Genomic DNA, 24216 nt, shown 5'->3' on the forward strand with positions numbered 1-24216 from the left:
GTCTCAGGGTTACCCCATCAGCACCTGCACTGTCTCCCCCAGAGGAGGAGCCCGGCTACTTTTTATGCTGCCTGAAGAATCTGCTATGGGAACCCACTGGGGCTGATGGGTTTCAGGGAAAGGAGAGAGGCAGTAGGTTGAGAAAGAAGTATCACTAAGGTGTCACTGCTGCCTTGTTATAAAGTGGGCAGGGTAGCCCCTCCTGAGCCAGAGCTTGGTTTCTGCAGGGCCACTCTGATGGCTTGAAACACCTGGCCACTGGAGCTTTTCCAGGGAGGCAGCGTGAGTAAGCCTTGCATGAGGCAAGAGGACAGGACGGTGTTGTTACTTGTTCCTTATTCTCAGGAGAAGGAAGGGTCTGAATGCCCTGGGAAGAGTCTGGAGCAGGGTGCCCCTAGAGCCCTGCCACTTCCCTCCGCAGGAGGTTGTGATGGTGGCTGTCTGGCCCCTCAGTTCTCTGCACCTCTCTGGCAGAGTGAAAGCCTAGAAAGTGAGGGAAGGACCCATGTGACACTGACCCTTTTCCTAGTCCTTCAAGGGCTCTTTGCTAGCAGAGCTCCCAACCTATCCTCTTAGGGAGCAGTACCCCTCTACCTAATCTTTTTCTTTTATGAGGTTCTCAGCCTTTCTTGGTCTGCCAGGAGGCAGCCAAGAGCCTAGTCTTATCATGACACACCTACTTCCCCTTCCAGGTGCTTGGTTTGATGGCAGTTGCCACCACCTACTCTGCTCATGCCTAGCTGGCAGAGGCACATATCCTAAAGGGGGTCCAGGGACATCCAGGTTCTAGGTCCTATGCCTGGAAGATTACATCCTTTGGTTTCCAAGACTCTCATTTCTTGATTCCAGCCAAACAGCCATGGCCCCTTCCATTTTTGGATGGTGCCAGGTTGCTTATCTGGCAGCCCCCTGGGGAGCTGCCTGCTGCCGCAAATTAACATTCTCCAATTGTCTGTGCTTGCTCCTCGAATAGGAGCAAGGCTGTGTGGCAGAGCCCTCTGGCTGCCCGCCACCTGCATACCAATGGGGCTGTGGCTCCTGCTGCAGCGCTGGGCCCACCATCTCAGTGGTGGTGGTGGGAGATTCTCCTTGTCTGAACCCGTGTGCTCTCCTCAGGGCTCCTGCAAGGGAAGCCAGCCCTCCTGGCTGCAGTTCCAGCCTGAGGCAGGGTTATCTGTTGGGAGCCAGGAGTGCTTGGACCCCTGCCCTTCCCTGGTCGGGCGGGCTGGCATCCGGCTCCCGCAGCCCCAGTTTTGCCGGGAGTAGCAGGTTGAAGCCCGTCTACCTCTTGGCTTAGTGATCAGTGTCACGGGCCAATCCAGCCTTGCCTAGGAACACATAACTCTCCAGTCAGCCTGGGGCCTTGCCGAACACCACAGGGGCTGGGGAGAGCTGAGGCTGGCCATTGGCTCCTTGCTTGCCACCCTGCTTTAAACCCCGACTAGGGCTGGTCACTTCTACAAAGGCCCTCTGCAGTTTTCAAGGGGCCCTTTCTCCTGGTGCTGGGACAGGACTTGGGTTTGGAGAGAGTGATACTGTGTGTGTGTGTGTGTGTGTGTGTGTGTGTAAAAAACTCCACCCTCTTGGCCACATCTGGCCACTCCTGCAGATGTGGCTCTGGCTTGGTGGCCGCAGAGTCGTCAGTGCGGCTGACGGGAAAACCACAGAGGAATGTGCCCAACAGTGCTGTGGGGAGAAGGGGTGGTGGGATGGAGAGAGACGCATACTGCTCAGACTTTACCTTCTCCCACCCACCCCTGCCTCTACTGGGTCCCAGAGGCTTATTTAGGCATGAGAGTGACATAGCCTTGACCTTCTGTGGCCTTGACCCTGCCTCAGTTGCTGGGTTCTCTGGAGAAATCCAGGCCCCTGGACGGGGTACGGGGTGCCTCGTTGAGCTTTCTTCCAGTGCCCTTCCCTTTCTTATGTGGAGTGGCGGTGGCAGCCTGGGCCTGCTTGCTGGCAGCCATCAGGATGTTGCCATTCCATCTTCTCTGCTTGGGCTACAGTGGACCATTTTGCCGCAGGAGTGTCTCCCAGCCGTTGTGGTCTCCCTGGGCTGTCATAAAGAAAGTGAAGGCTTGCTTTGGAGAAAAAAATGGAAAAGAAACAAGATGGGCTGGCCCTGCCCTTCTCGCTTCCTCCTTCCCAGGCTTCAGTATCCTGCCTTCCCTTTCCTGCTGGCGTCAGTAGGCTTTGTGGGGTGTGGGCTGGGCTTGGGGCTCTCTGCTGGAGTGGTGTTTGCCCAGTTGCCCTGGCAACCACAGAGCAGTGGTGGGGAGTAGTGACAGTCATTGACCAAGGACAGTGCCCAGGGATCAAGAGGTCGAGACCCAGCCTTCCCATAAATCCATTGGAAGCTTTTGCACTCTGTGGAGCCCCTTGGCCCATTACCCACATGGGGGCTGGACCCTAGGTGTCAGCCACCTATTAGACCCCTTTGCCTCTTTCCAGAAGAGACTCCCTGGAGCTGGAGTGTGAGGTCCTGCCACAGCTCCAGCCCTCCCCCTGCCATAACCCTTCTTCCTGTCTGATTCCTTTTCCTTTCCTGTCTCCTCCTCCCACCTCCTCCCTGCCCGCCCATTCTCTCATTCCCCTCCCCCCAAGCACAGCTGCTGTTTGGCTCACTCTATATATAGCGGCATTTTCAGGGTAATTACAATAAAACTGTTGAAAGGAGATAATCCAGCAAAGGAAGCCAGGCTGACTCCCAGCCCCCTCCTGTCCCTGGTTTGGTGCAGCCCTGCACCCCCTTTCCCTGGTCCCACCCCCATTCCTATACCTCCCCTTCCTGCCCCATCTCTCCCAGCTGGCTAAAACCAAGGGAAGTGCAGGGGGTGTCCAGAAAGTCTCCACAGACCTGGATTTACCTGGGTCCCTGGCTGCTAACCACAGCAGTTCTAGATCCAATCTCTATGCCTCAGTTTCTCTTCTACCATTGACTTCAGTGGGGGGCATGATGCTGAGAGATGGAGATAAGACAGTGACGGTAAATAAAAGTATAGGACCTGGATCACATCCTGGTTCTTCAGTCAGCTGTGTGTCCTGTCAAGTCACTTAAACCTCTCTGAACCTCAATTTCCGTATCTATAAAATGAGATATAATAATAGCACCTAAGTCAGGTAACTATGCAATTTAAATGAGTCATTCATGTAAAATGCCCAGTGATGATAACTGTCAATGACAAAATTATTAAAATCTGCTACCAAGCTTTATGCTCATGGATTTAATTTTTTTTTCTCCCTGCTATAGTGCATCAAACCCAGGGCCTCACATAAGCTAGGCAAGCACTCTACCACTAAACCACACTCCCAGGCCTGATGCATGTTTTCTAATTGAGGTTCATGACTTTACCTTCATTTAATGAAGATGGAAGGCTGAATCCATGGGCAGAGGGATTTGACTTTTCTATTCTTTTGGGTCTGGTAGTCCTGCCTGGTAGTCTCCTGGGCCCCAGTCCTGTCTGGCAGGGCCTAGTGAGATCTGGGAATGGGCCCACTGACCACTCCTATCTCTTGTGCCCACAGTGGAGGTAAAGCCGGTGCTGCCAGGAGCCATGCCCAGCTCCATCGGGGGTGGGGGTGGAGGCAGCCCCAGCCCTGTGGAGCTGAGGGGGGCTCTGGCTGGCCCTGTGGACCCGGCCCTGCGGGAGCAGCAACTGCAGCAGGAGCTCTTGGCGCTCAAGCAGCAGCAGCAGCTGCAGAAGCAGCTTCTGTTTGCAGAGTTCCAGAAACAGCATGACCACCTGACGCGGCAGCATGAGGTCCAGCTGCAGAAGCACCTCAAGGTGAGTAAGGGGGGCATGGGCCACACAGAGCCGCTCCCTTGCTTGGTGGCTCACAGCACTCCCACCTCTGTGCCCCTGTAGCAGCAGCAGGAGATGCTGGCAGCCAAGAGGCAACAGGAGCTGGAGCAGCAGCGGCAACGGGAGCAGCAGCGGCAAGAAGAGCTGGAGAAACAGAGGCTGGAGCAGCAGCTGCTCATCCTGCGCAACAAGGAGAAGAGCAAAGAGAGTAAGGCCCTGCCGGGCAGGTGGGCAGGCATTCCACTGCCTGGGAGTCCTGCCCTGCCCCTCGTACAAGCACCCAAGTCACCTGTGCCCTACCCTGCAGGCGCCATCGCCAGCACTGAAGTGAAACTGAGGCTCCAGGAATTCCTCTTGTCAAAGTCGAAGGAGCCCACGCCAGGCGGCCTCAACCATTCCCTCCCACAGCACCCCAAATGCTGGTAACAACTCTGGGAGACATGTGTGGGAACAGGGGTCCTTTTTAAGGTTTGCCTGACTCCGTGATAATAAGCAGCATCTGCCTTGTGGCCATGATCAGGCTTGGCAGGCTCCTTGGGGATGAGACTCTCTTTATTCCCCTCTCTAGGATTCATTTTCTGTCCTTACATATGTGCAGTGGACTTTCCATAACTATAAACTGCCTGGTGGCATGTCCAGTGGTGGGTAGTAACCTAGATCTGTCCCATCCCCAGGGGAGCCCACCATGCTTCTTTGGACCAGAGTTCCCCTCCCCAGAGCGGCCCCCCAGGGACGCCTCCCTCCTATAAACTGCCTTTGCTTGGGCCCTACGACAGCCGTGATGACTTCCCCCTCCGCAAAACAGGTATGTGAGCACCCTGATCTGGCCTCCCGGAATATGGCTCCTGGGGTGGGGGTGGGAACGTCCAGGGGGCAGGACTGCCCTGTGAGCCAGCTCTGACCGTGGTGGGCTGGCTGCAGGTGTGTGGATATGTCTGAGCCCTGGCTACCTTCTCTCCAGCCTCTGAACCCAATTTGAAAGTGCGTTCAAGGCTAAAACAGAAGGTGGCTGAACGGAGAAGCAGTCCCCTCCTGCGACGAAAAGATGGGACTGTTATTAGCACCTTTAAGAAGAGAGCAGTGGAGATTACAGGCGCTGGGCCTGGGGGTAAGGGCTCTTCTGTGTCCCTGTTCTGAGGGCCTGGGAGTGGGGGTGGCTTGGAGCAGGCCCAGGTGACAGCCACTTCTTCTGTAGTGTCGTCTGTGTGTAACAGTGCGCCCGGCTCTGGCCCCAGCTCTCCCAACAGCTCCCACAGCACCATCGCTGAGAATGGCTTTACTGGCTCAGTCCCCAACATCCCCACAGAGGTACAGGCCTGACTGAGGCTGGCGGGGAAGGGGGGGTGGGGACACCGAGCTGCTTTTTTTCCCTTGGAAGGAAGATGCAACTCCTTCCAATCTGGCTGAGAGTGTGCCTGAGAGTGTACCTCTGTGCCCGTGTGGAGTCCATGCTTGGACATGTTGCCTCAAAGGGAGATTTGTCCCCCAAGCCCCAAAGGGCTTTCTCAGTTATCCCAGTTGGAACTCAGGGTGGGGAGAATGGAGCACCATGCAGGTCCTTGGCTGACCCCAGGCCTCGCTCCTTCACTGTCTCCCCTTGCTTGCTCTCATGTCTGTCTCTCCACCTCCTTCCCAGATGCTCCCCCAGCACCGGGCCCTCCCTCTGGACAGCTCCCCCAACCAGTTTAGCCTCTACACGTCTCCTTCTCTGCCCAACATCTCCCTAGGGCTGCAGGCCACAGTCACTGTCACCAACTCACACCTCACCGTAAGTACAGGGCACATACCCCATCTTCCCTCTGGTCTTGGGGGTGTCCTGCATGCTCGCAGCTGAAACTTTTTCATTCCCAAGGCCCTGAGGGAGCTTCCATCTTGGATGGAAGGGTTGGAAGAGGGTAGATGAGGGCTGTATGACTGGGGGAGTATGAGCCTCTGCCTTCTCTCCCTTCTTTTTCACCTCTCCCTTCCTTTGTCATCTCTTGCCAGGCCTCCCCGAAGCTGTCGACGCAGCAGGAGGCCGAGAGGCAGGCCCTTCAGTCCCTGCGGCAGGGTGGCACACTGACGGGCAAGTTCATGAGCACATCCTCCATCCCTGGCTGCCTTCTAGGCGTGGCCCTGGAGGGTGACACGAGCCCGCATGGGCATGCCTCTCTGCTGCAGCATGTACTGCTGCTGGAGCAGGCCCGGCAGCAGAGTACCCTCATTGCTGGTGAGTGGGCAGGTGGCTCTGCCAGGGAGGGGCATTTGGCTATTATGGGGGACCAAATAAGGACCAAATGTTAGGGAGAAGCAGCTAGGGATACTCTCCAGCTCTGCCACGGCCATCAACAGTTTTCTACATTCTGAAAATATCAGATACCTACAGAATTTTCTTTTTTTTTTTTTTTTTTTTTTTTTTAAAGAGAGAGTGAGAGAGGAGAGAGAGAGTGAGAGAGAGAATTTTTAACATTTATTTTTTAGTTCTCGGCGGACACAACATCTTTGTTGGTATGTGGTGCTGAGGATCGAACCCGGGCCGCACGCATGCCAGGCGAGCGCGCTACCGCTTGAGCCACATCCCCAGCCCTTTTTTTTTTTTTTAAGGGATTATTTCTTTTCTTTTCTTTTTTTTAGAGAGAGAGAGAGAGAGAGAGAATTTTTTTTTTAATATTTATATCTTAGTTTTCGGCGGACACAACATCTTTGTATGTGGTGCTGAGGATCGAACCCGGGCTGCATGCGTGCCAGGTGAGCGCGCTACCGCTTGAGCCACATCTCCAGCCCCCCTACGGAATTTGCTATCATCACAAGTTCATATTCCAGAGCAGCACTATTCAGTAGAAACAATACAAACCATATATGAAATTTAAAGCTCTCTAGTAGTTACATTAAAAATTTTAAAAAGAGGGCTGGGGATATAGCTCCAATGGTAAAGTGCTTGCCTCGCTTGCACAAGGCCCTGGGTTCAATCCCTTGCGTCACACACAAAAAAGAAAGAAACTTGGCATAGTGGCACATGCCTATAATCCCAGAAAATAGGGAGACTGGAGCAAGAGGATTGAAATTTTAAGGCCAGGGGCTGGGGTTGTGGCTCAGTGGTAGGGTGCTCACCTCACACGTGCAGGACCCTGGGTTGGATCCTCAGGACCACATAAAAATAAATAAGTGAAATGGAGGTGTTGTGTCCAGCTACAACCAAAAACTATATATATATATGAAAGTTCAAGGCCAGCCTTAGAAATTTAGGGAGACCCTATCTCAAAAAAGAAATAAAAAGAATTAAGGGGATGTAGATTAACAGTTCAAGCCCCCGGGTTTAGTCCTCGGTGCAAAAACAAGTCAAAGATAGAATTAATTTCATACTATATGTTTAACATATCTAGAATATTACTTCAACACTTAATAAATATAGACTTATCAATGAGGAATTTCACTTTTTGTTTCATATTACGTCTTTGGAATCCAGTGTGTAATTCACCCTTCTAGCACATGTCAATGTAGACAAACCACGTTTCAAGGGCTCAGTAGTCACATATAGCCAGTAGCTATGGTATTAGACAGTTTTAGACAATCAGCCCTTAAGTACTTGTTGACATGGTAGAAGTTCTGCTTGAAGGATACGAGATACTGGCCCATGGGGTCCATGGTCAGGAAGGTCGTATTGCAGTTGGAGAAAGTAGTTGCAGTTTACCCGCATGGAGGACCTAGGACAACATGAACACTAAATTAAGCAAACTGAGAATGGTGAATACAGGAGGGCTCGCTGGGGACAGTACCTGAGATGTAGGAGGGGAGAAGTGGGGTTGGAGTTTGGGGATGGGGTACCTCAGGCCCCTCTGAGGTTTTTTCTGAGTATTTAGTGGTGATATTCTAGAAGGGAGATCTGGGCTGTGGGGGGATTGAGGGTGGGCCTTGTGCCTGCCAGTGTCAACAGCATTTACTTCCCTCCCCTGCCTTCATAGTGCCGCTCCATGGGCAGTCCCCATTGGTGACAGGTGAACGTGTGGCCACCAGCATGCGGACAGTGGGCAAGCTCCCGCGACACCGGCCCCTGAGCCGCACTCAGTCCTCACCACTGCCACAGAGTCCCCAGGCCCTGCAGCAGCTGGTCATGCAACAGCAGCATCAGCAGTTCCTGGAGAAGCAGAAGCAGCAGCAGTTACAGCTGGGCAAGGTATTCTAGAAGGGAGGCAAATGTCCTAGGGCTGTGGCCAGGAAAGATCAGGCTGGTAGGAAGAGTTAGTGGCTCAGTCTGTCCTGGGTGGGTGTTTGCTCAGAGGCGCCCCCTTGAGTTTTTCCAGCTTAATAGAAGCTCTGTGTGGGCTGGCAGCTGCCTGGGAGAAGGCTGGGAAGGACAGACCAGGCAGGCAGCACAGTTGCGCCCCTCCCCCTACTGATATGCACCCTACATTCTGCTCTCAGATCCTCACCAAGACAGGGGAGCTGTCCAGGCAGCCTACTACCCACCCTGAGGAGACAGAGGAGGAACTGACAGAGCAGCAGGAGGCCTTGCTGGGGGAAGGAGCGCTGACCATGCCCCGGGAAGGCTCTACGGAGAGCGAGAGCACACAGGAAGACCTGGAGGAGGAAGAGGAAGAGGAGGTGGAGGAGGACGACGATGACTGCATCCAGGTCAAGGATGAAGAGGGCGAGAGTGGCCCCGATGAGGGGCCCGACTTGGAAGAGTCCAGTACTGCTTACAAAAAGGTGCCCCCAGCCCTGGTTCCGGCTCTTGGTCCCCACCACTTTTCCCTTTTTTCCACCCTTGCCTGCCTGTCCCTTTCCCCAACAGTACAGTTGGCAGGCTGTCAGGAGTAGCTTTCTGAAGAGATCAAGGGGAAGAGAGGCCAGGAGGGAATAGAAGGGAGGAGCCGCTTTTCTTGGTCCCTGAGCTGTGCCTGCGCATGTCTGCCAGCCCCCCTGCATCTGCGACTGCCCCCGCCTCTCTGCTTTGGTGTATGTGTGTGCGTGTGTGTACATGCACGTGTCCTGTGTGTATATGCGTTTGTGCCTGCGTCGGCCGCTTGTGCGTCGGTCTCTGCGTGCATGTGAGAGTGTGTACACACACGCCCCCACTGTTACTACAGTCTGCCTTGCTTGCGCGACTAGTGCTCGCTCCATTCATTGCGGACACAGCTGAGCCCTCTGGGCCTGACTCATCCCACCCCCGCTCCGCCCCCGCCCCTCAGCCTCTTACCTCAATGCTACTCTTTGGTGTGACTCATCACATCCCCCCAACCCTCCCCACCTAAGAGGAGATGGCAAGGCTGGAGTGTCTTCTGTCCCTGGAGGGAGCAAGTGGGAGGAGGTGGGGGAAGGAGAAGACTTGTAAGAAAAGTGCTGGATTGGGGGCCCCCTGGAGGCCCCAAGGGCACCTGTCTTCACTCCTATCTAGGCTGAGCCTCACCCAGGTTCTTCCTGCTCCTTTTAGCTGTTCACAGATGCTCAGCAGCTGCAGCCACTGCAGGTGTACCAGGCACCCCTCAGCCTGGCCACTGTGCCCCATCAGGCCCTGGGCCGCACCCAGTCCTCACCTGCTGCCCCTGGGGGCATGAAGAGTCCCCCGGAACAGCCCACCAAGCACCTCTTCACCACAGGTGAGCACCACCACCAGCAGTTATTCTTCTGTGTAGCATCCAGGTCCCCTCATACCCTGGAGGGAGGGAAGGTGGGCCTTTATCTCTCCCTGTCCCCCACAGCTATTCATGGTAGTGGAAGTAACTTTTTGCCCCAGACAGGAGAACGGGTAGCCCTGCCTCTACCAATTGGGCAGCACTGTTTTCTAGGCCAAATCATTACCACTGAGTGTGCCTGATTCTGTACATCACCTCGCGAGCCCTAACACCCTGGTGGAGAGAGCCCACTCTCTTTTGGGTCTTTGCCTTTTTAGCTTCCTCTCCTCCCTGTGGGGTTCAAATTGAGGCCTCAGCCTCCCCATGAGGCTTCCACAGATTGGGTTCTAAGAGGGCACATTTTGCCTAAGGATGTTCCCATCTCACCAATGGGAAGCAGCACACAGGAGCTGGGAGAGGATGGGAGTGAAGGAAGATGTTCCATCGTCGGGGCAGTGGGCCAATATCAAAACCAGTGGGGGTGTCAAGGGCAGGGCAGCACTGTTGGGTGGCCAGTATGGGACAGGGCAGGTATTCAGGCTGGGGGTGGGTGAACACTGCTGAGGGTCATGGTAGCCAGGCTGAGACTCTGGGCCCAGAGCAGTGCTGGCTGACATGAGGGTCTGTGGCCCAGGCGTAGTCTACGACACGTTCATGCTGAAGCACCAGTGCATGTGTGGGAACACACATGTGCACCCCGAACACGCTGGCCGCATCCAGAGCATCTGGTCCCGGCTGCAGGAGACGGGCCTGCTTAGTAAGTGTGAGGTGAGAGCGCTCCCTTCCTCCGGACCCAGCTTCAGTTCAGCCAGAGCCTCCATTTCTCCCCTACTAGTGAAACTTCTTTCCAACCCCAGCCCTTGGAGCACTCCCACAGACACCTCCCTGTGTCCCTCCCTCGTGGTCCCCAGACCATGGGGAAAAGTCCTGGAGTAGGCTTCTCAGGGGGTCAGGACATAGTTGCTCAAAATCCTTTGGATCTCCTGAGACCACCAGATGGGTTCATGGCCCTGGGCTCTGTAGACAGAGTTTGGGCGTCAGGGAAGCTGAGCCTTCAGTGTAGCCCTTGACTGGACTCTCTGCCCTCCCCCTGGCAGCGGATCCGGGGTCGCAAAGCCACTCTGGAGGAGATCCAGACAGTGCACTCTGAATACCACACCCTGCTCTATGGGACCAGCCCCCTCAACCGGCAGAAGCTGGACAGCAAGAAGCTGCTTGGTAGGCTGGCCGGCAGGGTGCGGGCAGGGCATGTCTTCCGGGTGGGTGGAATAGGGGCTGTCAGGAAGACCTGGCCAGTGTAGGTATGCCGTTCTGATGGGCCCAGGTCATCCCTGTGGCAGAGGTGACATGGTTGCCATGTCATGTACCTCCAGAGGTACCATTAACATAAATTCAACCTGGCCAGAACATGCTGGAGGGTGCTGGACAGCAGGATGAAAGTGATGGGTTGTTTTGGTGGGGGTGCTTTGTTCCTCTCCTCAGCCTGTCATACCCCTGCCATCTGTCCCTAGAGGGAGGATGCCCCACAGAACAAGGGACAAACAGTTCCCAACTGGTGTGGACTGCAGAGGCCTGGCCTGTGCTTGGGTCTAAGCCTTCATTTTCTGTGGCTGAGTTCACTGCCCTCTGCAGAGCTCAACCTGTATACGTGGCAACTGAGGCAACTTCCAAAGTCACTCTGTCCTTCCCTGCAGGCCCCATCAGCCAGAAGATGTACGCCATGCTGCCTTGTGGGGGCATTGGGGTGAGTAGGTTGTATGCCAGTTGGGGGGGGGTTGGGCAGGCAGCTCCTACCCACCACTGGTCACTGCTGCAGAAGGCATTTTTGTCCTCCTCGTGCAAGGGGCCACTGAAGCGCACTCTCCTCACCCTGCAGGTGGACAGTGACACTGTGTGGAATGAGATGCACTCTTCCAGTGCTGTGCGCATGGCAGTGGGCTGCCTAGTAGAGCTGGCCTTCAAGGTGGCTGCAGGAGAGCTGAAGGTGAGAGTGTGCTCACGGCCTTGGCACTCCTTGGCTTGTCCTGCATCCTCAGGACTGGGGAACAGGGACAGCCTTGACTTCCCTTCAGAGAGGCACTATCCTTTATAGCCTTAACTCAGGTGCCAAGGTGGGGAGAAGGTGACAGTACTAGGGACAGCTAGGGGTTGAGGGGCATGAGGGACAAGCATTCATGCCTTGTGCTCTGGTGTTTCAAGGGCAGGGACTTCCTTCCTGCCTGCCCAAGAGGCCCGTGGCTGAGGTTGTAACCGTGTGTTGAATTTATACATGCTTTTCTGATCTGTGTTCCCTTCCCTGCCTGGCTCGTGCTTCTTGCTGTGTCCACCCCTCTCCGGTGCCACCTTGCTTTCTTGACTCTTTTTTCTGTACCTCTGCCTGCACCTCTTCAGAATGGATTTGCCATCATCCGGCCCCCAGGACACCACGCAGAGGAATCCACAGCCATGTGAGTGCCACTCCATCCCCACCCTAAGCCTCTGCCCTTGGCCCTTCCTGTCTTTTGCTCTTTAAGTGAACCTCACCTAACCTGAAGCTGACCTCCCCACCCTTTTCTCCCCCGCCCCCTCAGGGGATTCTGCTTCTTCAACTCTGTAGCCATCACAGCTAAACTCCTGCAGCAGAAGCTGAACGTGGGCAAGGTCCTCATCGTGGACTGGGTAAGCAGTGGGCTGGAGAGGCTGGGCAAGGTGGGCAGAGAGCTAGGCCAGGGGCAGCCTTCAGGAAGTCCTGTTCCCTGCAAGCATCCCACTCTGCCTCAGGGTGGCACTGGGACTCACTCCTGATGACTGATGAATCCTACATCCCTTCTGCTGGATCATCAGCCCAGTCCTCAGGTTCCAGTAGGGCTTCCTCCTCTCCTTTAGAGATCCGAGAGGACTTTTAGCCTCTGTCCACCTTGGCCTCCACCTGGCAGCCTCAAGCAGCTGAAGGATTTCCTACAGTAGATAGGTGTGCCACCACCACTGCTAGAAGCTACTTTCTCTTCCACCCTGCAGAATTAGCTGTTTTTTAGGAACCCAACTAGTATTTGATATACCATGCTTCTCATAGCTACCTCTAGTAGTAAAAAGTAGGATGTCCATTTCTACAAATAAGGCCCTGGGTGACCTACCCAAGATCACTTAGCTGAGAATGCTGCATTTCTGCCCCTGCTGCTGTGAATGCATCTCATATCTTGCCCCAATGATAGAAAAACACACACCACTCACTCATTGCTCAGGGAGGTCATCTGGAGCAATCCTTAGCAAGGGTGAAATTTTGGAATTCCAATTTGGGCTTTAAAATTCATTTAGCTGGGCATGGTGGCCCATGTCTGTAATCCCAGTGACTTGGAAGGCTGAGCAGGAGGATTGCAAGTTTGAGGCCAGCCACAGTAACTTAACAAGGCCCCTAGCACCTAGCAACATAGGGAGACCCTCTCTCAAAATAAAAAATAAAAGGACTGAGGATGTGGCTCAGTGATAAAGTACCCCCTGGGTCAATTCCTAGCACCAAAAAATTTTTTATTTAAATTTAGATTCTCAGGCATGGTGGGGCACGTCTGCAGTCTTTTTTTTTTTTTTTTTTGGTGATGCTGGGGATTGAACCCAGGGCCTTGTGATGCGAGGTAAGCACTCTACCAACTGAGCTATATCCCCAGCCCACACCTGTACTCTTAGACAGAAGTAATGGGAGACTCAGGCAGGAGGATCACCAAGTTCAAGGCCAGCCTCAACTTAGCAAGGCCCTAAGCAACTTAAGAGAGACTCTGCCTCAAAATAAAAAATAAAAGGGCTGGGGAAGTAGCTCAGTGGTGTCCCTGCATTTAATCCTCAGGGGAAAAGGCTGGATCCTTCCTCAGAATTGATCTACTTATTTTATTTTTTAACTTTTTAAATATTTCTTAGTTGTTGATTGACCTTTATTTTATTTATATGTGGTTCTGAGAATCGAACCCAGTGCCTCACACATGCTAGGCAAGTGCTCTTGCACTGAGCTACAATCCCAGCCATGATCTGCTAATTTTAGTTCCTTACCATCCCTAATATTTCTCCAAAATATTTCTTCAGTAGAATGGGTTCTGCAGAGAGTTAAACCACATTTGACCCGTGGCTTTGTATAGCCCCTAAGTGGTACATAATTCAGTTGTGCAGACTCCAGTTAGAGAAGCAGGGTAGGCAGTCCTGTTGTAAACAGAGTGCAGATGCCCTGGAGCCACGGGTAAGCTCACCCCCAGAGCTCACCGGAGTGAATTTTTGACCTTAGGGTCAGAGCTTGGGCCATTTTCCTGATGTTTTCACCTCTCCCTACCAGGACATTCACCATGGCAATGGCACCCAGCAAGCATTCTACAGTGATCCCTCTGTGCTCTACATCTCCCTGCATCGCTATGACAATGGGAACTTCTTTCCAGGCTCTGGGGCTCCTGAAGAGGTACAGCTCCTGGGCCTACATGCAGGCCCCTCAGGGAGGTGGCAGGATGGGCCCTGGCAGGAAGCCACTGAAGTCCATAGTGGTGCTGGTCCCTGGGGCATCTCAGGGGCTCCTAGTTGGAGGACCTCACAGGTCTGTCTGCCTCTCAGGCACAGCAGAGGTCAGTGGAGTGTCGCCTTGGAGGCAGAGGTGAGGGCGGGTCAATGTCAGAGATCCCCAGGCAGTGAGAATAACCCCTTCCCAATCCTGGTGCTAGGTCGGTGGAGGGCCAGGCGTGGGGTACAATGTGAATGTGGCATGGACAGGAGGTGTGGATCCCCCCATTGGAGATGTGGAGTACCTGACAGCCTTCAGGTGGGTTTGAGAAGGGCCAAGGGAGAGATGGTAGTCCCTGGGTCTGGTGGTGGGAGGGGCAACAGGTGCTCAGTTCAATGTGGGTGGAGGAGTGTGGTCTCCTAGAAGAGAACAGAGGGGGCGAGGCCTGGCCTGGCCATCTGCTGGGGTTAGCTTGGGCCATCCCTTTGCAGGACAGTGGTGATGCCCATTGCCCATGAGTTCTCACCTGATGTGGTCCTAGTCTCCGCTGGGTTTGATGCTGTTGAAGGACATCTGTCTCCACTTGGTGGCTATTCTGTCACCGCCAGATGTAAGCCTGTTGGGAGTTTGAGGGAGGGTGTAGAACAGTGAAGAAGAAGTCAAGCAGGGACATGGGGCAAGGAACAGACTGATATTCCAGGGGAAGGGAAGGGAAGGGCAGGGGGTAGATAGGTCTAAGGCTTGGAATCATCTTGCTAGTTCCTTTCACCCTCCTTCTGCCAACCCTGGGGGGCAGCAGGAAGAAGTGGGGTAGCAGAGGATATATATCTTCTGCTGGAGCCATGGGGTTGGAGCTTTCCAACCAATCCCTGGCCTTTCAGTGATGCGCCCTAAACCATAGCATGTAACTGATTTTCTCAGCCTGTCTTATGTTTTGTCTCTGGATTACTTAGTCCACTATCATTGATTATTACTATGGATATATGTGGGTTTATATTTTCCATCTCATTTAGTGCTATTTGTCCTCTTCTTGTTTCTTTTTCTTTCCCTTCTTTCTGTCTCTTGAATTGATATTTTTTACCATTTCATCCTCTTTTCCTTCACCCATCCAAAGGTTTTGGCCACTTGACCAGGCAGCTGATGACGCTGGCAGGGGGCCGGGTGGTGCTGGCCCTGGAGGGAGGCCACGACTTGACCGCCATCTGTGATGCCTCTGAGGCCTGTGTCTCAGCTCTGCTTAGCGTGGAGGTGAGGGGGTCACAAGAGGAAACAATAGGCCAGGGGTGAGCGGTCAGCAAAAACGTCTACCTCCCTGGGTTGAGTAGTACCCACAGGCTGCTAGCTGGCTGGGAAAGCTTTTTGAGTATGCCTGCCCCATCATGAGGGATGGCTGGGGCTGAATGAGGACATTTAGAGGGGCAGGTGACATCACCCCAATCTAATCTTTTTTCTTTCTCTTCTCAGCTACAGCCCTTGGATGAGGCAGTCTTACAGCAAAAGCCCAACATCAATGCAGTAACCACACTAGAGAAAGTCATCGAGATCCAGAGTGCGTGGGGACAGGTGGAGGGGCACAGACCTCATCCTTATTGGGGGCAGGGTTTGTGGGAGTGCCAGTGCTGGGGTGTACCTATGGGTTTGTGTGCCCTCCCTGACCCCCTGGCCATCCCTCTTCCACAGGCAAACACTGGAGCTGTGTGCAGAGGTTTGCCACTGGTCTGGGCCGTTCCTTGCGGGAGGCCCAGGCTGGTGAGACAGAGGAGGCCGAGACTGTGAGCGCCATGGCCTTGCTGTCGGTGGGGGCTGAGCAGGCCCAGGCTGCTGCCACCCGGGAGCACAGCCCCAGGTAGGCTCCCTGCCTTCCACCTTCCTGTCCTGGCTCAAGGTGCTGTCCTTCACTCAATGCCTTCCCTGTGCTTGTCCCCACAGGCCGGCAGAGGAGCCCATGGAGCAGGAGCCTGCCCTGTGACACCCCGGCCCCCATCCCTCTGGGCTTCATCATTGTGATTTTGTTTATTTTTTCTATTAAAAACAAAAAGTCACACATTCAACAACGTGTGCTGTGTGGGTCTCTCAGCCTTGCCCTTCCTGTTCCTCTCAGCTGTCCAGCACTCCTGTAGCCTACACCTCAGCTCTGAAAGTGTATTCCCTCTGTAGGGTTGGGGTGCGCTGCCCAGCCAGCTCCCCATGTTGTACCCCACACCCACATCCTTTCATTGTCCTTTTCCCCCTTGGAGCCTGGGCTAGCTCAAGGTGGGCACAGGAGCCCAGATGATACCCTTCAGTTCTGGGGCTCCCAAGTGAGGTGGGAACAGTAAGTTGGTGCCTTGGCTTTGGCTGACTTGGGGGGAATGCCTTAACTTTACCCCGCTTTCCTGATACTGGAGAGGGCACACCAGTAAGATGCAGAGTGGAGTGGAGGAGAGGTGAGCTGTCATGCTACATTTCTCTACTTCTCCTCTATCACCCCCATCATCTCTGCAGACCCCTGCTTGGCCTCAGCATCCACAGCAGGCTTGAGCCAAATTGGGCAGGGCTGTCCTGCCTTGTACTTCTCAGGGCCTGTTTCCCCTCCCAGGGGTCCAGAGGGCAAAAGGGATGGGGGATGAACACCTTGGTTCTGAGGGGTTAGAAGGAGCCCCAGAACCAGAACCAGGCTTGCTCTCCAACTTACTCTTTTGGTGTTTTTGCCATCTGCTAGCACAGCCTGAGGAGGGGGAGGAGGTGGTTGCTACAGGGGCCTTGTAGGCTGGTGAGAGGCCCTTTGCTCTTCAGTAGGTTTCCCCCAGCCATCCAGCAAGATGCAAGTAGAAAGGTCAGGGCTTACCTTCCTCCTGGGGCCTTTTGCTTTGAAGCCTAGGGCTGGTAACTGGATATTTCTAGAAGGGGCAGGACCATAACCCAGGAATCTAGGAGTTTGCCCTCAGCAGGAGCTTCCTTCCTCCCTGAGCGCCACAGTTGGCCACTATCTCAAGGGAGCTGAGACCAAGAGGGTCTGGGCACTCCCCTTCCTCTTTTCCAGGAGTCCTCTGGAGCCCCCTGTTTCAAGGGGTTGGGGGCCCATAGGCTTCCAGGGAATGCTGTCCAACCTGTAGGAAACCAAAGATGGGTAGTGGCTCCTAGGGGATTGACTCTCCTCTCTCCTTCCTGATGCCACACATACTCTACTTTCATCTCCAGGGCCCTACCAATCTGTTTACATATTTATTATCCTAATGCTCCCCCTCCCCAACAGGGTTGAGGGCCAGGGGAGGGGCAGAGTTCTACCCCAATTGGTTCGTTGTGTGCTGTGTGTTCTAGATCCTCCTGGGGATGGGGAAGGGCCAGGCCCATTGTACCAGGCCTCCCCACAATGAGCTCCAGGCTCCGGCCCCTGACCCTCCCTCTTCCTGTGGCTAGTGAGGTTCTCCTGTAAACCCACTCCTTGCTTTGTCTTCCCAGATACGATTTCAGTTAAGAATTTTGTAACCTGTTACACTGTGTGTTCTTGTGTAAATAAACTTTTTGTTTCTGGCAGTGCTTTCTGGGGCCAGTGTCTCTATGTCTGGATTCTCAAAGGGAACAGAGGTTCTTATTCCCCTTCCTAGCCAAAAAAAAAAAAAAACTGCCTTTTCTCCAGCCCTGGACCAGAAGCCAATTTGGAAAATGGTAGGCTGGGGCAGAAGATCTCTGTCCTGTAGATGAAAGACAAGGTTTCACTGAATGTAGCCATTGCATCTTATGGAACCTCTCTTGTGGCCTAAGTGGTGATGTGTGTTGTATTGGGGTTTGGGGACAGGACTGAGAGCTCTCAGCTGAGTTTCCAGTATCCCCTTTCCTTTGAGTTCCTAACTCTAGAAATAGCCTGGCAAGGGTTCTGCTCCTGCACCTACAGGCAGGGTTGGTGGTGTGTTCATGGGCAAGAAAGGAATCCAGAAGTTTCAAGGGTTTTATTGGGGCACCCCCTGAGCCTCCCCTCACAGTGTTGCAGGAACCCACAGGTTACTATTGCCTTTGTTCTTTGTGGACTTGGGGGGAAAGGCAGGAGGAGGCTCAGCCCCTCTGGGAGACTGAAGGCCTTCTTTGGGGCTAAGACCAGGTGGAGGAGAAAAAAGGAAATTCAGGGCAAACAGGGCTTGCTTGGGGGCTGTCAGAGATGGAAATGCCTCCTGGAGTGTGGAGGTCACGGAGTGTTGGCTTTGGAGGAGGGGAAGTGGCAGAAGGAAGCACAAGAAGTTAAGAAGAGTGGATGGATGGTATTTCCTGGGCACTGAACATATGTACAACCCAGGGCACGAGGGCAAGGACCAGACATGGCCAGAGGGTGTACTTAAGGAAGTTGAAGATGTAGAAGAGGCTGATCTGAGGTGGGTGGCCCAGCCAGTCTAGGAGACACAGAAGCACCATGGCCAGCACAAGGCAGGCTACCTTCTGGCCATTTCCCAGTTGTGCCCGTCGTATCTGAGCATAGCAGGGAGAGTGAAGGGCAATGCCCAGCCCCAGGGCAGCCCCTGAGTCACGACTCAAGGAAGCAAAGGGCCGGCTGTCCAAGTGTACCCACTCAGGTCGCTCACACCACTTGGAGGCTAGGTTGATGGACCTGTGGGAAAAAAGAGTCCTTGCCAGGAAAGACTAGAACCCAGAGGGCCTCTGGCTTTTGGTCTTCTACTCTTGGCCCACTCACATGTTCTGCTGCGACCCCAGGAGAGTCTATGTTTGGGAACAAGTAATATGTCTTTTTTAACTCCAGTGAACCAGAGACCCAACACACTGGGTACAGGTGAGGTGGGTCAGGCCCCAGCCAGCCCAAGCTCCAAAGCAGGACTTACCAAGAAAGATCTAGGCCCAGTGATAAGAGAGTCCAATAGATGAGACTAGCACCCAGCATGAGGGCCAGTGCAGTCAACCCATAGAAACTTAATTCTCGCTCCATAGGTACCCGCGGAGTCATCAGCCAGCCCAGGACAGCACCTAGGAGAGTGGGATGACAGCAGCTTCAAGAAGTTTGGGGAAATTATCCCCACCCCCACCCCCTGAGCTGCAGTGCAGCTTGGTGGAAGGACAGACTAAGACCACTTGGGGTTGACTATAGAAACTGGGAATTATGGGAAGATCTTAGACTGGTCATCCCACTGCCAAAGGCACCCTCTTGGCCCACCCTATGGCCCCTATTGCTCACCAGTTATTAGGCCAGCCAACACTTGGTGAGGGAAATGTGCTAAGAGGAAGATCCGGGACAGGCCAACTGCCAATAGGAAAGTGCAATAAGCCAGGCTAGGAATCACCCTTACCCAGCGGCTAGAAAGAAGAGAGACAAATGGCTTAAGAGGTGTCTAGTCACAGCTTGGCTTTCCTCAGCATGCATACACTTCATAGTTTGACCAAATACCCCAGAGTCCCCATGCTGCTGGGTCTTTTGGGTCTAGGATGCCATCACCCCTGTTCCCACTAGTGGGCGATGCCAAAGGTATACCTGCGGGTCCGAGCAGCTACTTGAGAAGAGATGGCTGTCATTATTGGCCAGAAAGCTGCTCCTGTGACCATGCAGTGTCCAGAAGGGCTGCCTGTCAGCGAATACAGAGGTGTATGGTGAGAGAATAAAAGAGAACTTTGGTGATACCTAGACACAGCTACCTCCCCCTGGCTAAAAAGCAGCTTTCCCTAGCACTGCTCCACTGCTCCCTCTGGCCTGAAGCATTTTTTACCTGCACCTGAGGCCATTGCTTCAGGCTTCTGCCCTGTCACTTGGTTCTACCCTGCACATGGCAAGGTGCCCGCCTCCTATAACTCCACTTGGTCTTCCTGGCGTTGCTTTGTTTTCTGGCCTAATAAGTGAGAGGCTAGGCCTCTAGTTGGGCCACCCTGGCTGAAGACTACTCTGAAATGCTCACCTGAACCCTAACCACACCTAGAAAGGGAAGAAGTTTCCCACCTGGACCAGTTTCACAAGAAGAGGGGAACTGGTGAACCCGGGCAGGAGTCTGGCTGTAGTAACCAGACTCATGGACCCACCAAAAGGGCCTGTCTCCAAACAGAAACCTATAAGAGAAAAGATGCAAGATGACTAAAACGAGCACATACTGCCAGGGGGAAGGAAGTGGACAGAAAGACTGTAGAAATACCTGAAGACTCTGGAGGGTCTGAGGAATGGAGTCAGAAAGGGACTCTGATTCTGGCTATTATCTTGCCATGGTTTTCTACCTTGGAACATGAAAAGCATACCATTTTAAAAAAGTGACATGGAGCCAGAGGAGGTGATACACGCCTGTAATCCCAGATACTCTAGAGGCTGAGGCAGGAGGATCACAAATTTAAGGCCAGTCTTGGCAATTTAGCTAAGCTATCTCAAAATAGAAAATTACTGCAAAAAAAAAAATGATATAGAGGCAAGAGATTGTGGTAAGTGTGTGTATGCTCCAAGACATTCAGATGTCTCACTTTTTTTGGGGGTGGTACCAGGAATTGAACTCAGGGGCACTCAATCATGGAGCCACATCCCCAGCCTTATTTTGTATTTTATTTGGAGACAGGATCTCACTGAGTTGCTTAGCACCTCGTGATTGCTAAGGCTGACTTTGAACTCAGGATCCTCCTGCCTCAGCTTCCTGAGCCACTGGGATTACAGGTGTGGCCCACCACACCTATAGATGTCCCCCTCTTACCCTTCCCACTACAGAGCCAGCTCCTTTCTTCTCACTCTGAGTCTAGGACTTGGTCTTTCCCCTCCCTCCCTGTCTCCTGCTACCCGCTCTCCATGTCCCTGATTTCAGCCTCAATTACCTACACCGTAATTATTTAGGTAAACTTCCATGTCTGAAAATGGGAGTAAGGAATATAGAAAGATGCCTGAGAAAGATTAAAGACAAAACTTCAAATTCCCAGGCTGGGGTTTTGGTTCAGTGGTAGAGTACTTGCTTAGCACATGTGAGGCACTGGGGTTCAATCCTCAGCACCACATAAAAAATAATAAAGATATCTTGTCCATCTACAACTAAATATATATATATATATTTCAAACTCCCCTGGTCTAGCAGGTGCTCAGCTGGGCTCTGGAGAACCACACATAGAAGCTGCTGTGGCCAGAAAGAGAAGGAAAGCAGAAGGTATGCTGGCAGGAAGCAGACAGCTGGGGAGTGAGTTTCAGAAGGGACTTGACTCTCCAGAAAACTGGGCCTCATACACGCCAAGAGGACACACTTAAAAATGAATAGGGGCTTTATCATTTGGGGGCATTTAAAGAGTGTGTCTATCAAAGCTGAGCATGGTGACACATACCTGCAATCCCAGCTACTTGAAACTTTTTCAAGTTCAAGGCCAACCATGGCAACTTTGCAAGACCTAGTCTCAAAATAAAATAGAAAGTTCTGAGGATGTAACTTAATGGTAAAGCACTTGCCCCGCCAAGTGTCTTGCCACAGTGCCCTGCGTCTAATCCCCAGTACTAAGGGGGAAGGAGGGTGGGGGAGTGTCCACCATTTGACTCTAGGAGGAACAGAAATAGGGAGAGAAACTTTTACAGACTCTGAGGGAGGAGAAAGCTCAGTGCAAAGAGCAATTAAACAAGGAGGAAATGATTCTGCAACTGCTTTTCTGTCTACAGTGGGATGAAACTCCGTGGAGAAGAGTGGAAAGGAAGGTTATTCCAAGTTTGTTTTGCAGCAAGTCATTCCATCCCATTCAAGTATCTCCTATGAATCTCCCTTTCTTCCCCCAGGCTGGGGACTTGGCAACAGAGGCTGAGGTGAAGGAAGGTGAGGCTGTATGTCTACAGGCTCCCTTATACACCCAAAACAGAGAAAACAGGTGGCACAAAGTGATAAACCCCAAGGGCTGCAGGGCCTCCACCCACTTGCCTGGGATTCCCAGCTTCTAATTCTGTGTGTAGAGCTTACTAATGAATGAAGGGTAAAGAAAAGAAAGTTTTCCCTGGAAGGCAGTGCTTTCTTTCACCCAGTGCTTTTCAAACTTCACTGTGCATTGGAATCACTTGGGGACTTGGCTCAAATGCAGGAAGTATGACCTGGAGCATGAGATTCTGCCTGCATTTCTAGTAAACTTTCTAGGGCTGCCTATGCTATTGGGCATGGACCAAGGACAGCAACTTAATTTGTAAGGCATCTAGTGTGATGCCTGTCACAAAGCATGTTTTTTAACAATTATGTCAGGAGAATGAATAGATGAATGAAAAAGTGAATTGAGAAGTCTCTTACTTAAATCACTGTAGATACTTGTTAAAATGCAGATTTCCAACCCCTCCTTTGGAGTTTCTAAATCAGAAGGGCTGAGGTGGGAAAAGGATATTTGCGCCCCCTACGTGATTTCTCTAATCAGGCCAGTTTGAGGACGCTGGTCTAATGGGCAGAATGTGTGGAGTCTGAGGTCTGGGTCCAAGATGCACAAAGATGCTCAAAAGGGTGGAATGGCCTTTGAGACACCTGCTGAGAGAGACCCGGGCCCTCGAGGGTGGGGGACCAGGATGCCCGAGGGCTTCGCAGTCTCACCACTTGAAGACGAGGTTGAGCCATTCGGTGATGAGGCTGATCCAGAGCACCGCGATGCCCACACGGCGAGAAGCATAGTAGGCCGCGGGGAAGTAGAACAGAAAAAGGATCTTGGGATCGCCCAGAAAGGTGACCCAGAGCCACACGTTCTCCAGCCAGGGCAGCTGGTTCTGCAGCGCCTCAGCCATCACGATGCCCGCGCCCATCGCGGACTCCATGGCGATCCCGGGCCCGGCTGGGCCGGGATTCGCTCTAAGGAGGAAGCAGAGGAGCCTTGGCGACAGTGAAATGGCTACCGGCTGCTCTCCAAAGCCCACCCTTCCGAGCTCAGGTCCCGCCCTTCCCACCAGCGGTCGGAGGTAAGCCCCGCCCCTGCCCCGCCCCCGGCTGTCCCAGGCGCCCGCGAGTCGGGCCTCTTGCCGGTAGTGTCTTCTCGGTCGCTTTTCCCAGGTCTTCTTTCCTAGTGGGCAGCAGAGGGGACAAACCTTTGCGAAGGCGTTTTCTTAGGGCCCCACGTGGCTACTGTTGCTGGCACGTGGACAAGCTGCGGAGTGAAGAAACTGGCTGCTGTTCCGGGTCAGGAGACGATCAACCCGCGAGCCCGCGGCGAGCCAAGGGTCCTTGTTCTGCTGCTGCGAAGGTGGATGTGTAATCTCCAGGGCCAGGGTTCCTTCTAGATAGGACCTCTTTTCTCCAATACCACTCTTCGCCCCGAAACTGAGCTCTTTGGGAGAGAAGCCTATGGACATGGCCTGAAGCCGAAGCAGGACCTTAAATTTTCACACACCCCTAATTCGTCCACACCTTCAAGACTCTCCCTCCCTAATTCATCTGCTATTGATTTGGAGGCTGATAGATAAGCCTCTCGATTTTCAGTCTTCTTCCTTAGAGAAACAAATTCTCAATTACACTTCCTCACAATTCTAATTGCCTTGACCCCCACCCCACCCTACCCCGCCTCTTCCATCCTCCAGCCATCCAAAACTCTGCTGGGCAGATAAACCAAAAGATAGTGATGTTGATATGGAAAGAGAAAGAGCACCCACCACCACAAAATTGGCCGAGTATGGTGGTGCACCCTTGTAATATCAGCTATTTGGGAGGTTGAGGCAGGAAGATGTAAATTTGAGGCCAGCCTTGACAATTTAGCGAGACCCTGACTCAGAAAAGGGCTGGGGTTGCAGCTCAGAGGTAGAGAGCTGGTGCCAGGACGGGGTGGGAAGGTTGGGAATAATTTGAAACACACAGAAAATAGAAATCTCAGCTTTTAGGGGAGGTCCGGTCGCAGAGGTCGAATGGGAGGAGACTGTTGAAGTGACTCCTCAGTTTTCTTCCTACCTCCAGCAACTTTATTCTTAGAGTTTTCCAATGGATGAATGAAAATAAGAATATAAATCTGGGTTTCACTAAGAAGGTGTTGGGAAGGGAAGCTGGTTGTAAATCTCAGTTCATTTCCTAGCTAAATGTTTTTCAATTGCCTCAAAGAGAAAGCCTAAATTTCTTTTAAAAAGTCTTTTAAGGGGCTGGGTTTGTACCTCAGTGGTGGAGTGCATGCCTAGCATGTGTGAGGCACTGGATTCAATTGTCAACACCACATATAAATAAATAAAAATTTGGGCTGGGGTTGTAGCTCAGTGGTAGAGCGCTTGCCTTTCATGCTTGAGGCACTGGGTTTCCATCCTCAGCGCCACATACAAATAAATAAAATAAAGGTCCATCAACAATTAAAAAATATTTTTAAAAAAATTCTTAAATTTTGCCCTGTCTGGGCATGGTGGTGCATGCGTGTAATCCCAGCAGCTGGGGAGTCTGATTAAGCACCACTGGATTCAGTCCCTGGTACCAAACAACAACAACAAAATTTTGCCGCGGCTCTAAGCCTCAACCCT

At 52.9% G+C, this 24216-nt stretch overlaps 2 protein-coding genes across 9 annotated transcripts in view; one reads left to right on the forward strand and one right to left on the reverse strand.

The window, feature by feature from the left end:
* Hdac5 (histone deacetylase 5) overlaps window positions 1-15901 on the forward strand; it is a 35709-nt gene extending 19808 nt beyond the window's left edge. For 4 of the 6 annotated variants that reach the window (XM_021728323.3, XM_005328103.4, XM_005328104.4 and 1 more), the window contains 24 exons: window positions 3529-3788; window positions 3870-4014; window positions 4114-4228; window positions 4481-4611; window positions 4768-4914; window positions 5002-5114; window positions 5443-5574; window positions 5793-6015; window positions 7748-7959; window positions 8208-8492; window positions 9217-9382; window positions 10032-10165; window positions 10495-10615; window positions 11092-11141; window positions 11274-11381; window positions 11789-11844; window positions 11968-12055; window positions 13692-13811; window positions 14068-14165; window positions 14339-14457; window positions 14962-15095; window positions 15312-15396; window positions 15528-15693; window positions 15777-15901. In XM_021728323.3, the coding sequence (XP_021583998.2) occupies window positions 3529-3788; window positions 3870-4014; window positions 4114-4228; window positions 4481-4611; window positions 4768-4914; window positions 5002-5114; window positions 5443-5574; window positions 5793-6015; window positions 7748-7959; window positions 8208-8492; window positions 9217-9382; window positions 10032-10165; window positions 10495-10615; window positions 11092-11141; window positions 11274-11381; window positions 11789-11844; window positions 11968-12055; window positions 13692-13811; window positions 14068-14165; window positions 14339-14457; window positions 14962-15095; window positions 15312-15396; window positions 15528-15693; window positions 15777-15816 (3248 nt within the window). In that variant the 3' untranslated portion in view covers window positions 15817-15901. Of the gene's footprint in view, window positions 1-3528; window positions 3789-3869; window positions 4015-4113; window positions 4229-4480; window positions 4612-4767; window positions 4915-5001; window positions 5115-5442; window positions 5575-5792; window positions 6016-7747; window positions 7960-8207; window positions 8493-9216; window positions 9383-10031; window positions 10166-10494; window positions 10616-11091; window positions 11142-11273; window positions 11382-11788; window positions 11845-11967; window positions 12056-13691; window positions 13812-14067; window positions 14166-14338; window positions 14458-14961; window positions 15096-15311; window positions 15398-15527; window positions 15694-15776 lie in introns of those variants that run through there. The other 2 variants (XM_078041010.1, XR_013435623.1) reach the window with 2 other exon arrangements.
* Window positions 15902-17761: 1860 nt separating this feature from the next.
* On the reverse strand, window positions 17762-22664 carry G6pc3 (glucose-6-phosphatase catalytic subunit 3). 3 transcript variants are annotated; one of them, XM_013359899.4, is made up of 7 exons: window positions 22328-22545; window positions 19949-20027; window positions 19759-19865; window positions 19300-19390; window positions 19006-19124; window positions 18656-18797; window positions 17762-18426 (listed from the first exon to the last, which is right to left on the reverse strand). In XM_013359899.4, the coding sequence occupies exons 1-7, from the start codon at window positions 22401-22403 to the stop codon at window positions 18063-18065; spliced, it is 978 nt and encodes a 325-aa protein (XP_013215353.2). In that variant the 5' UTR covers window positions 22404-22545; the 3' UTR covers window positions 17762-18062. The 3 variants fall into 3 exon arrangements, with proteins under 3 accessions (XP_013215353.2, XP_005328159.2, XP_040124658.2); XM_005328102.5 differs by lacking the exon at window positions 19949-20027 and having other exon boundaries at window positions 22328-22664; XM_040268724.2 differs by lacking the exons at window positions 19759-19865; window positions 19949-20027.
* Window positions 22665-24216: the final 1552 nt, after the last annotated feature.

The sequence above is a fragment of the Ictidomys tridecemlineatus genome, chromosome 3, assembly GCF_052094955.1.
Source record: "Ictidomys tridecemlineatus isolate mIctTri1 chromosome 3, mIctTri1.hap1, whole genome shotgun sequence".
Classification (NCBI taxonomy): Eukaryota; Metazoa; Chordata; class Mammalia; order Rodentia; family Sciuridae; genus Ictidomys; species Ictidomys tridecemlineatus.

Coding starts and splice junctions, on each gene's coding strand:
- G6pc3 (XM_005328102.5), bottom strand. CDS start 22,545: ATGGAGTCCGCGATGGGCGCGGGCATCGTGATGGCTGAGGCGCTGCAG. Junction 19,125..19,299: donor GTAGCTGCTCGGACCCGCAG/GTATACCTTTGG, acceptor TCTTCTTTCTAG/CCGCTGGGTAAGGGTGATTC. Junction 18,798..19,005: donor GTTGGCTGGCCTAATAACTG/GTGAGCAATAGG, acceptor CCACTCTCCTAG/GTGCTGTCCTGGGCTGGCTG.